The following is a 12,305-nucleotide window of genomic DNA, read 5'->3' on the forward strand; positions in this document are numbered from 1 at the left end:
AAACATATTTTATCTGATGTTAACCTATTAAATATTAAAATGTATTTTTAAAAAATATATAAATAGCAATGTAAAAAAAAAAATCCAGTAGTCGGTACCAATATCATAGCAAATACTATTTTACTACTATATTTAACTTTTTGAAAAGAAATATAATTATCATCATAAATAATAAACTCATTTAATTAATATGAGCAAATATAGAAATTTCAAAGTAAACATTGTTTATAAAAAGTGACATTTTTTTTATTAAAATTAAGAACAAAGAGTTAAGTATTGCATACACAATACATAGAACAAGTGGTAAGACTATCACCTTATACTCTTAATATTCATCTATTTTGACATAAAGAATCAGATTGTGTCTCGTCCGTTTCAATGATTATATCAATCATCACAGTTTTGGATTCAATCATGCAAGATTTCCATTTGAAATGCATGCGAGTCCTGAAAAAATCATCAGTTTCCATAAAAAAAAATATGAAGCAGCAATACTGTTTTCAAACTGGTAACCCGAATGTTGCGGGTTCGATTCTCAATACCGGCAGGAAATACATTGTTTTGTTTTTTTGCTTAAAGGGATAGTTCACCCAAAAATGAAAAATCTCACATGTACTCAACCTCAAGCTGTTCCAAACCTGTATGAGTTTCTTTAATCTGCTGAACAAAAAAGAAGATATTTAAAAGAATGTCAGTAACCAAACTATATATATATATCACAGTATAGTTGTTTTTGCTTTAAATAAAGTTTTTATGATATCAAAATGTTTGATACCGTAAGAAATTTCTTAATTCTTATCACCATTTTCAGAAAAACTCTCAAGCTTTCTGAAGACAAGTAATTAGTGATAAATGAAATAGACCTACCTGAAATTACCACATAGTGAATAAAGTAATCAAATGTATCAAAAGCACAATGCAGAGTCTTTACTGTATACATTTAATATACATTTATTCGTATTACAAAGAGATTTTCTCTTTTGTTGTTGTTAGATTAACATTAATAATAGGGGTGTGACGAGACACTTATCTCACGAGACGAGATTTTTGCACAATATATTATAGAAATCCTCAATGACAAATTCATGAGTCTGCAGGTGCATTTTGAAATGTTTTAACTAATAATCTTGTAATGAATGTCATTTTAAGCTCTACTTTATGAGTATGAATTATCAAATGCATTGAAAGGCAACAATATACAAGCAATGTAAAAGGTTTTGGCTGCAAACTCCACTGACTGGCTTCTCTCCTGTATGATTTGTGTATGAGTCTCTTCAGACCTTTCTGTACATGAAATATGAACTTCCATAACTTCTGATTGAGGATGTGTGTGAACTCCTAACTGAACTCCGTCCTTTCCACAAATAAAAATAAAAACAGTTTAAATAACAAAAAATAATTAATTCTTAGTCTTATTCGTGCAAACAATAAATGCAAGCACAACCATAATCAAAGGACTCTCTCAATAATTAAGTGCAAATAGAGAGCAGAGCCACAACTACACAGTCCAGAGAAAAGTTTGATATTGCGAGACAGGCTATTATATGCAGCATAATTTGCGCACATCATGGAGCTTGTGTTTTACTTTCACTTTCAAATTCGTGATCGTGTGTACTCCGTAGTGGCGGTGCTGAGCGCGTATTCTAATCTACAAGATAAGGGGCTGTTCACACAGAACGATTTTTTGTTTTGTAAAACGCAAGACGCTGGCAGTGGATTGGGGAAAAAACGCAAGTTTCCGAGGCGCGTTTTAAAAAAGTTGAACTGATTTTAATTTGAGCCACATTTTTAGAGTGCTGTGTCATGCGCAAGACGCTGGAAAAGATGCAAGACGCGAGTGCAACGTTATACACATCCGTCTAGCACGTTCACATAGAAAAATAATGGAAAAGTGGTGCATTGGAATGGAAAAACACGTTCTGTGAGAACCGCCCCTAAGACATTTATCAGACGCTCTGTAGCAACAAATCCTCCACCAGCGTGACATGATCAGTGAACTGTGATTCCTGCTGTCTGTGTGCCACTGCAACTCGTGCTGGATCATAGATATATACACTAGATGTCGAATTGGCTGCGGCAGTTCATTGTAACGAATGTGTCAATAGAGCCGCCATCATGGAACAGGGGAGCCCCTCCTCTTTAATGTAGGCAAAGATCTAATGGAAATAAAATCACAATAAATCGTCATGAATGCGATTTTCTAGTTTTTTTGGTTCGTTCCAACGGTCAGCCATGTATTTATCATTGAGTCCAGAGAAATGTACACATTTTTACAAAATTTCCCATTCTTGTGAATGTAATCCCTTGCTGTCTGGTTTTTAGATTTTGTTTGTGTGAACATCCATACGCAGCACAAAAGTCCGGCATCATCCATGAATTCAGCGTTACCTAGCTACTTCCTATGACAAGACCCCTGTTCCAAGATGGCGGCGGTTTTGACGCATGTTTAGAACCCTAAGGCGAAATCTAGTTTATATATCTATGGTGCTGGATTTTTTAAATTTTTATAAAAACAGCAAATCAACAGTGGAGGCGGTGCCGTGGTGTACACCGTAATGTGGATGTGTTGGGGTGTTTATTTCACCTTCACTCTTCATAATGGCGATATAGCGAGACAGCTTTTCACTCGACGAAAAATCTCGTCACATTTTAGTCTCGCGAGATCTCGTCACACCCCTTATTAATAACGACAGCAGTCACATTAGGCTGCTGTCACTTTAAGACCGAATGCACAGATCCATTCTTTTCGTGAGTTATCTTTCTCAACTGATTACATTCGCTTAAGACATAAATTACTGTCCTTACTTGCAAATGCATGTTCACTTTGACACATATCTATTGTAAGGAACCTAGCTATATGAAATATTAATAATAAATAATAATTTTTTATTATTAATTATGAATATTTGGGTCAGTTAATTGGATTAACTTGATGTGTCTGAATTAATATTAGAATCAATTAATCAGTTCGTTCAACGAACTCTTTTGTTTATTAATTTATTCTAAGAAAAGGGTATCTTCCATGGCCACAGAAGAATAATTATTTCTTAGCATGTACAGCACTTTGAGCAAGTAGCAAAAAACGCGATCGTAAAAGTGACTTTGTATTGCAAACAAAACGGAACAAAATACATATTATGTACAAGTTTTATTAACTAAATATAGATATTTATATGAATATAAATAAACTAAACAACATAGACACATGAATAGATAAATAGGTGAGTGATAAAAAGAAACCGAAAACGGAACTATTGAGAAGTTCCATGTAACTATATGAGAAAAACATCAGCATTTCATTTTCAAAGGATCAAATCAAAAGTATACTTGCATGCCTGGGTAGCGTACACTATTATCAAAGTTGTTGAAAACTGAAGTTGTTGATGATTCTGTGAGTGTCAGATGTTGAAGTCTCAATCATTTTCTTCTTTGTTGGATGAAGAAGATATGATGAACTTGCATGGTGGGTTAGAGTCCTTGTTACAAACTCCTGAGATTGTCCTTGGTTCTTTGTGAGAGAGTGTCCTCTCTCTTCCATGAGGCCGGATCTGGTTGGGATCCAGGCCTGCTGCGAGGCCTCCGGGCCTCCATGGAGGGTGGAGGGGGTTCCCCCGTATCACCTGAAACAATGTTTGCGGCTGGCTGAAAACTACCAAGAGAGGGGGTCATTGTTGCTTGTCTCTGATATAGCCTGAGAAAGAACCAACCCCTAAGGTTTGAATGGATCAATGAGTAAGGTGACATGTCCGAGAGGGGAACCGACTCTTAGTTGATTTATGGTCTTTGTCCCCAGCGTGCTTAGACTGTTCATTCAAGCTCAAATAGGCATAACAAATTCATATTGCATTCTAAGAGAAGGTGATGTACATCAAAGTGTGTGTCATTAAATGAGGATTAATTAGGTAGGAAGCATGATACAGGTGAGGTTATATTGACCGTTGGGTGCTTGTGCAACCACATACACCCCAATCAAACTTACCATGTTGTTATAAATAATAGTACACGAGACAGTAAATCATCACAGTTTCTGTGAGGCATGTTCCTTCATAGATCAGAGTAACACCGCAAAGTTTATTTAATTAAAGATTGTCTCTCTCTCTTAAGTATGTGGCGTATGTGGCCACATTCCTTTGAGGTCGTAAAAGTCTGTTATCAGTCTTAAAGTGTTCTGTAACCGGACACCCGGCTGACAAAGTAACTTCATTTGTGAGGTTAGTTTTGGGGGAGAGTTTCATAGACCTTTATATTCATTAAATATAATGAATATGAATAATTAGTGTGTGTCTGATTGGTCCAGACCCTACACTATGTGTATTTAAACTTTCAAGTCCAATTAAGCAGCAAAAAGCACTTTTTTATTAGTTCAGTTCTTACGCGCTTTATTCATGTGCGCGCTTAGTCTCTCAGACAACACATGCATATTCTGAAATGATTGTATTTCACTGTTAATTGAGCTTCAATGGTTTTAAATCATTTGTTTTTAAACAGCAGTGCTTAAAACTGCATCCAAATGATAAGCTTTTGTGACAGCAACGTCACATGAGCGTAACCGCAATGTCTACCGGTATATCTACAAAATATATTATTTTGTGTTCAGCAGAAGAAAGAAACTCATACAGGTTTGGAACAAGTTGAGGGTGAGTAAATGATGACAGAATTTTCATTTTAGGGTGAACTATCCCTTTAAGAGAAAATACTGACAACAAAAAAAGTGTCACTAATGCAGACCCTGTAAAGCTTTAATGTGCAACATGAGGCTTTAGACCGTCATTACGGGTGTGTGACATCAGCACTGCACTTGTTCATACCGTAAACTCATTCTAGGCTTTGTGTGTGTGTGTATGTGTTTTAGGGAAGGAGCCAGAAGGAGAGCTCGAGGTCGGCGCTGATGTACATCCAGGAACTCAGGACCGATCTGAGAGACGCACAGTTACTGAGCTGCCTGGAGTCACTGCGGGTGTCATTAAACAACAACCCCGTCAGGTACACACACACACACACACACACACACTCACTTACAGTGAGCCGTTTCTATGTGTCTGATTTCAGCTGATCGATGTGTGTGTGTTTTTCTTAGTTGGGTCCAGACGTTTGGAGCCGAGGGTTTGGCTTTGCTTCTGGCGTTCCTCAAGAAACTTCAAGATGAGAGAGAAGAAACCTTGTATGCCATAAACACACATACAAAATGTTAATTTTCAAGATGTATGCTATATAAGAGTGATTGAGGGAAAGTTTTGATTACTTAGTTTTTCATTCTCTATTAGAGCTGCTGTAATGTTGCTTAAAGTAGTTTGATTATTTTGTTTTTAAAGCAAATATCAAACAAACATTCTAGAATAAAAATGTGAAAACTATATTTAAAAAATAACAATTCCTGATAAAGGTCTTGTGACGCAACATTGCATTAAAATAAGATTTGCACGCTATAGCATTGTGCAGGATTCATCTGTTTTTGTTTGATTATTTACTTCTGTTTATTCTTTTGCACCTGAATATAGGATTTAAGGAGTTGCAATTTGCATTTTATTTATATTTAGATGAAAAATTAAGAAATAAGGTACCAGATGCCAATATAGATAGACACCTAATATTTGTGTATAAGGTATCTTAGCTGGAATGCTGTATTGACCAATTAGCATTCAGGATCATAATTATTCATAATACGTGCAAATGATTTCAAAATAAACCTGTGTTTCGCAGTAATGGTGGGATTGGTGTTAAATGTCAACATGAGATCATTCGATGTCTCAAAGCATTCATGAACAACAAGGTGAGAGCAGATCTGAGCTCGTATTGAATACATGCATACAGACACATGTAAAAACTGTTATTAATGTCTCTTTCTCTCTCAGCACGGTCTTAAAGCCATGCTGACGTCACCAGAGGGAATCCCTCTCCTCGTGCGATCAATCAATCCCAGAGTCCCGCACATGATGGTAGATGTTGTCAGGATTCTGTCTGCCATCTGTATCCTGGAGCATCCCGGCAACACGTGAGTGTGTGAAGCTGTGTCGAGCTGGTCTAAACCTAATGCTTTCTCCAGACTGTTTTTTAATAGTCACACAAGCTCATCAAGTGCATTTTTGCCTCGTGCCAAATAGATGCCCGTTAACAGAAATCATGTTCACTTGAGGACATTACCATAGCAATAGTCTTTTAGAATAACTATGGGATGGAACACAGACAAAATCATTATTACTGTCACTACTTACCACTTTATTATAAATTATAGATTATAGCTTTAGAAAACATACATGTACTAGTGCTGTAAAATCAATTATATATATATATACACACACACACATATGTCTATATTTTTTTTTATATATTTAAAAAATAAATCTTATTTAGTATTTATATTTTTTATATATTGAAATAAATTTATTTTTATATTTTCTGTTTGTATTTTAATTTATTTAAAGTTTTAGTATTCTTTTTTCGTTTGTCATTTTTATTAGTTTTGAAATTTAAATTTTTTGAGTCTATTTAGTTTTAGTTTATGTCTTAAAGTGAGCAAATTATACATTAGTAAGTCATTGTGAAATTATCATTGTGACTATGAACAGGCTTAACTGAGAATTATGAGCCTCAGCTGAGATGGACGGTTTTAACATGCACCTCAAATGATCCACTGAAAAGGACTTAAATAAGTGTAAGACGATGTGTTGTGTGTGTTTCAGTCACGAGCGTGTTCTGGAGTGTATCACTGAACATGCTGAAGAGCAGGAGATCGAGAGGTTCCAGCCGCTGCTGTCCGGCATGCAGAAAAACTCCATCACTCTCAAGGTCAAACACAAGCTGCGGACACACGGGTTCAAGTCATCTCCCCTCACCTGCCCTGATGATGTCCAATCAAACGTGTGTGTGTGTGTGTGTGTGTGTGTGCAGGCCGGCTGTATGCAGCTGATCAACGCTCTCATCAGTCGCGTGGAGGAACTGGACTTCAGGATCCATCTGAGATCAGAGCTCATGAGACTGGGACTCAAAGACATGCTGAAGGTCAGAACACACACACACAGGGTTTCAGTTTCAGACACCAGAGAAACACAGCAAAGCAAAAACACAAGACTATACTTTTAGTAAAAATAAAGGTTCAGTGGGGTTCTATGTAGAACTCTAGGGTTCTTGACTCAATGTTAAAGAACCCTTAAATCTATAGAAGGAGAAATTTATTAAATTATTTCATAATACTTTAGTTTACCGGGTAATTTCTGTTTAATTCATAACATTTAATTAAAAGAAAGAATGGAACCCCTAAAAGTTTCTATATATGAAGCACCTGACAGAATTCTTGAAGGTTCCATATAGAACCTTTTCTTTGAAGAGTAAAAAGTTAAATATTAATGGCAATATTATCTTTTTTTCTTCACAATAACATAATGTTTCTGGTATCTTGTGACAACATGCACAGCCATAATCACACCAAAAAAAGAGCATGCCTGAAAAAGACAGGAAAGAGAGCAATAAAAACAAACATGTAAATGAAAATAAAATAAATACAATGGTTAATGGGATATATCAGTCAGCGGGCTTCTTCAAGAAAGTTCATCAGTATTATCTTAAGAAAATATCATAAGCACTCTTATTTATATTTTTGAATTGATGTAGTTACAAAAAAGTGTTTAATATTACATTATAATGTTTGTTGTTGCAAAAGGTTAAGTCATAAAATGTCACCTTTGAATGATGACTCAAAAGAATCAGTGAATCATTTTTGCAGAATGAATCAGATTTGACAACAATTGCAATCTAATGCAATGTATAATGCAAAATACATTGTTACTGGTAATGTCACACCACTGAAAATCACACACCATTCAAAATGTCACTTAATTTCTCCATGTGTGTGTGTAGGAAGTGAGGTCGATCGAGAACGAGGAACTCAAGGTTCAGTTGCAGGTGTTTGAAGAGCAGGCTGAGGAAGACTCTGAAGATCTTCGCTCGCGGTTGGATGATGTCCGCATTGAAATGGAATATCCTTCACAGCTGACGTTAATCGTCTCTCCGAGACGCTTTTCAAAAGCTTTGGGTTTAACTTTGGGCTTTGTAGGTTTAAAAGATTAAGCTGTATCTCATTGTAGTTCCTAAGCTGACCACAAGGTGTCTCAAAAGTGCAGAATCATTTTTACAAGACCATCCTTTATTTTACACTCTATAGTAGAGGGTCATATCACATAATACAGGATTTTGTCCTTTTTTAAAATTTTTATAAAAAGAGACATTTTCCTTATTTCCAATGTGAAGATATTTCTCAATCATAGCATAGGTTCATTTACATTTAGAAAGCACAGTAGTGAAAAGAAAAGCAGTAGTCTTGTTTTATTGTCTCATTTAAGAGTCAGAGAGAGAGTGAAAATTATCATGAAAAACTAATTTATTACTTATTTGGTGAAAGATGCCTTATCAAATTAACATTGAGTAGACTATAAGAAAAAAAAAATAAAGAACGGCAAATGTGCTGAATATGACCTTTTTGAATATTTTATAAAAATCTTATTTTCAGGTTTTTTCCACCAGGTGGCATCAGGAAGTCCAGGTTCACAACCAGCCTAAATCTATCATTCACAAGATAAAACGGCAGGGAAAAATATTGTTTAATTGAGATATTTATCTTTTATTTAATATTCATTTGAGAAAGTTGCATCATTATATAGTCTTAGCAATGATCACAGTTGAGCTTAATGAAAAATAGCCTACTATCCATGTATTTTACATGATAAATTAGTATTTGTATACTAGTATAGGTTTTATTCATATTTTCAATTAGCTTTTTTTTTTTGTAACATTTTCCAAATTTTACAAATATTTCCAATTCCATTTTAGTTTGTCTCGTCTAATTCAGTGTTAGTTTCATTTCAGGTAGTAATTTTAGTATTTAAGTTGTTTTTCATCAAATATTTATTTTATTTCATTTTTTTTTTTACTTAAAAAATGTGTTTAATAGTTAAGTTAACAATAGCAAGGACACTGAATAGGTGTATTTTCAGTTATTCTGTTGTTGTTCTTTAACTCTGTGTGTTCACTGATGTGACTGAAGTCTTCCAGATCTTGATGAACACAGTAAAGGACTCTAAAGCTGAACCTCTGTTCCTGTCGCTGCTCCAGCATCTGCTTCTGGTGCGAAACGACTACATGTCCAGGTATGAATGCACATCACCCCATACTAACCCCTACAGTGACCTTTGACCCTCTCTGAAAATTGCAGACGACACAATTGAACTTTGAGCGAATTCAGTTGATGTGTGCTGTATTAATGGATCCGTGGTTGACAGCTAGTTGTCTGTCACATCGCTGACATACATATATAAGCCTGAGCTTCGAGGGTTATTTAGCTGTCAATCACTGATGTTAGAGATGTCAACTTCTCACAGGTTGCGAAAAATGGCAGAGAGTGAAGATATTGTGTGGTTGAGGAGCGAGAATAACACCTGTCAAGAGTTTAGACTGATGAGAGAAGGGTTTGTTGGACACACAGGTTTCAGACATGATATAAAAGCTCTGTTTTAAAACCTAGTAGGTTCCCTAGCCTGTCTGCTGTCTTTGTAGACGGCATAATAAAAGTCACTTCTATGACTTTTATTATGCAGTCAACAGAGTTGGAACACAATACTCCACGACACTTAAATAGTGCCGCTCAACAGCATTATTATCGTTAACTAACACTAAAACCATTAAAAATAATTATTTATTAAGTTAAACCTCACTTATTATTTAAAAAAAATATATTAACTGAAATAAAATCTAAAACTTAAACGGCATTTCTCAACATTCCAAGGCAATTTTGTTTACCTTAAGTTGAAGTACTAAAATAACTAAAGCTAAATAAACAAAACACATTATTGAATGAAATCAAATTAACATTTATCTCTCTGCATCCATCATCCTTCATCCTTCAGGGGTTTTCTTCTCATTAGAGATGGATTCGGTCAAAAGAGGCTTGTTGGAATTAAACGGCTTCCCAAATACAACAGCCTTCGAGCCGCCAACGAGGCCTTAAAGAGACAGTTCACCCTAAAATGAAAATAATGTCATTATTTACTCACCCTGCTGTTGTTCTAATGCCATATGCCCTTCTTTCTTTTATAGACCACAAAAGGAGAAATAAAAAAAAAAGTCCCACTCACGCTCATCTATATAATGGCAGTGAACAGCGACCAGCATTAAAGGGACAATGTGTATTTTTTTACGTATTTTATTATCTAAAATCAATATTTTTATTCATAAATATGTCCTGAATGGTGTACAAATACCTAAAATGCCAATTATCTGACTTATCCTCATAAACGAAGAATTTATTATCTTTATATACATGTGACGGGTAGGTCCACGGAGGCTTCAATGTCGTTCCGCCATCTTGAAAAACTATAACTAAGCAGCAGAAACGACTTTTTGGCACATAACAGCTACCGTAGATGCAACACGCATTTGAAAAAGCGAGGCGCTGGAGAGCACAATTCGTTTGAATGCAAAATACAATTTCACCGCTAGATGGGAGAAATTCCTACGCAATGTCCCTTTAAGCTTTTAAAAAAGTGCAAAAGTATCACAGTAGGGCTGCAGGATATATTGTTTTAGCATCGATATCGCGATGTGCAGATCCGCAGCATGTGCGATGTCAAGTATAGGGATTGTAGTTTATGCATGATTTGATTGTTCGCATGTGTTTTTAAGTCCTTTCAGTTGAAAAATCAAGCGCAAGGAGACTGGAGCTCGCGCTGTTGCCCGTCTCGGAGAGTATCCTTGTAAACACACTCGGTTATGTGTTGTAAACTAGAAATAGGATGCGTTGAGAAAGCAAACAAATGTGTATCATTATATTGGATCTTTGCATTCTTCCTTAAAGTGACAGCAGCCTAATATACCCGTTAATCAAACAACAAAAGAGAAAGAGAAAATCATTCTGTAGCTTTAGCAGAGATAAACTGTATTAATGAATTCACAATTCTGGTCTGAAAATGCTTCTTTAATGAATTGAGCTGATCTGGTTCTTATGGACTCATCTGGTCTGGTTAACATCTCATATCATGTCATCAAATATGCTGGAATAGTGCACAAGTCTAATGGATAACTGTTATGATGCTTTTGCCTCACTCTCTATTCAGTATAATATAAAAGAGAAACCAGGAGAGTCTTTTACACATCTTTTTTTCTGTTATGTTACACAACAGAACAGAAGTCATACAGGTATGGAATAAAATATGGGTGAATAAATAAAGACAGAGTGATCATTTTCGGCTGAACTTTCCCTTTAAGAGATGATATTGTAGTTATTCTCACTACAAAGTGAGAGTTTATGGATAAAGGAGAGAAACAGGAGAGATGGATGTAGTGTGAGACTAGGAGACGTTTGATTGATGGGCAGCAGGAGGCGGATGCGGTTGCCGATGGCGACCGGCTCTAAATAAGAACCCAGGCACTGTGTGACACCCCCGCTTCAATTAACTACCACACACACACACACACACAGATGCATTTAGAAGGTTTTTTTGGCAGAGAAATGATTGCAGTGGAGAAAAGACACATTTCTTTCATTTCTGTTTCTCTAACCTGCATGTCTAAAATCACCCACACACTCTTATTCTCTCTTAAAAGAGACTTTCTCTCTCTCTCACACACTCTCTCTCTCACACACACACACACACACACACGCGCGCGCATGCACACGCACACGCACACAGAACAAAGAGATGGTGTGAGTATGAAAAGACACGTACAGATGGAGAAACTGTGTGTGTGTGTGTGTGTGTGTGTGTGAGGGTTTGTAAATGCTTTCAGGATTTCAGACTTGTTGCTTGTTTCTTGTCTGTTCAATGTGATCCGACAGGCAGGAAATTGGAGAGCCTGTTTCTGTCATCTGTGTGTGTGTGTGTGTGTGTGTGTGTGTGTGTGTGTGTCTGTGTGTGTGTGTGTGTGTGTGTGTGTGTGTGAGAGCACGTAATGTTTGAAATGGAATGTTAGTGTACTGCACAGTATATATTGTATTCTACTTGCTAGTGCATTGTATGATGGGATACATTTTCACAGTTTCTTCTGTTGCATCCTGTGCAAATGCAGTTGATCACATGGGATTTTTCCTGGATAATGAAAATTCACTTACTGTGCACAGTGTTCGTACTGCAGACATAATGAGTGTTTAATCATTTAGAGTTTAAAGAACACAACACTGGATATGTTTTGAATGGCATACAATTTTTTCTTTTCTTTTCTTTTCTATATTTCACACACATTGTGTTTAAGGAGCATCTCTAGCCCTTCATTTCATGCTTATCAGTCTCTCAGTTCTTCACACTATTGATTGAATGCTT

The 12,305-nt window shown here is 36.0% G+C and overlaps 1 protein-coding gene across 1 annotated transcript in view; it reads left to right on the forward strand.

The window, feature by feature from the left end:
- The window catches only part of diaph1 (diaphanous related formin 1), a 123,680-nt gene that overhangs the window by 36,539 nt on the left and 74,836 nt on the right, over window positions 1-12,305 (forward strand). Inside the window, exons 5-12 of the mRNA XM_077247266.1 lie at window positions 4,853-4,983; window positions 5,078-5,161; window positions 5,701-5,770; window positions 5,853-5,992; window positions 6,681-6,786; window positions 6,889-6,999; window positions 7,855-7,973; window positions 9,024-9,140. Coding sequence (XP_077103381.1) covers window positions 4,853-4,983; window positions 5,078-5,161; window positions 5,701-5,770; window positions 5,853-5,992; window positions 6,681-6,786; window positions 6,889-6,999; window positions 7,855-7,973; window positions 9,024-9,140 — 878 coding nt within the window. The remainder of the gene's footprint in view (window positions 1-4,852; window positions 4,984-5,077; window positions 5,162-5,700; window positions 5,771-5,852; window positions 5,993-6,680; window positions 6,787-6,888; window positions 7,000-7,854; window positions 7,974-9,023; window positions 9,141-12,305) is intronic.

This window comes from Siphateles boraxobius, unplaced genomic scaffold, assembly GCF_051911475.1.
Source record: "Siphateles boraxobius isolate OS27281-9 unplaced genomic scaffold, OSU_SipBor_1 3, whole genome shotgun sequence".
NCBI lineage: Eukaryota > Metazoa > Chordata > Actinopteri > Cypriniformes > Leuciscidae > Siphateles > Siphateles boraxobius.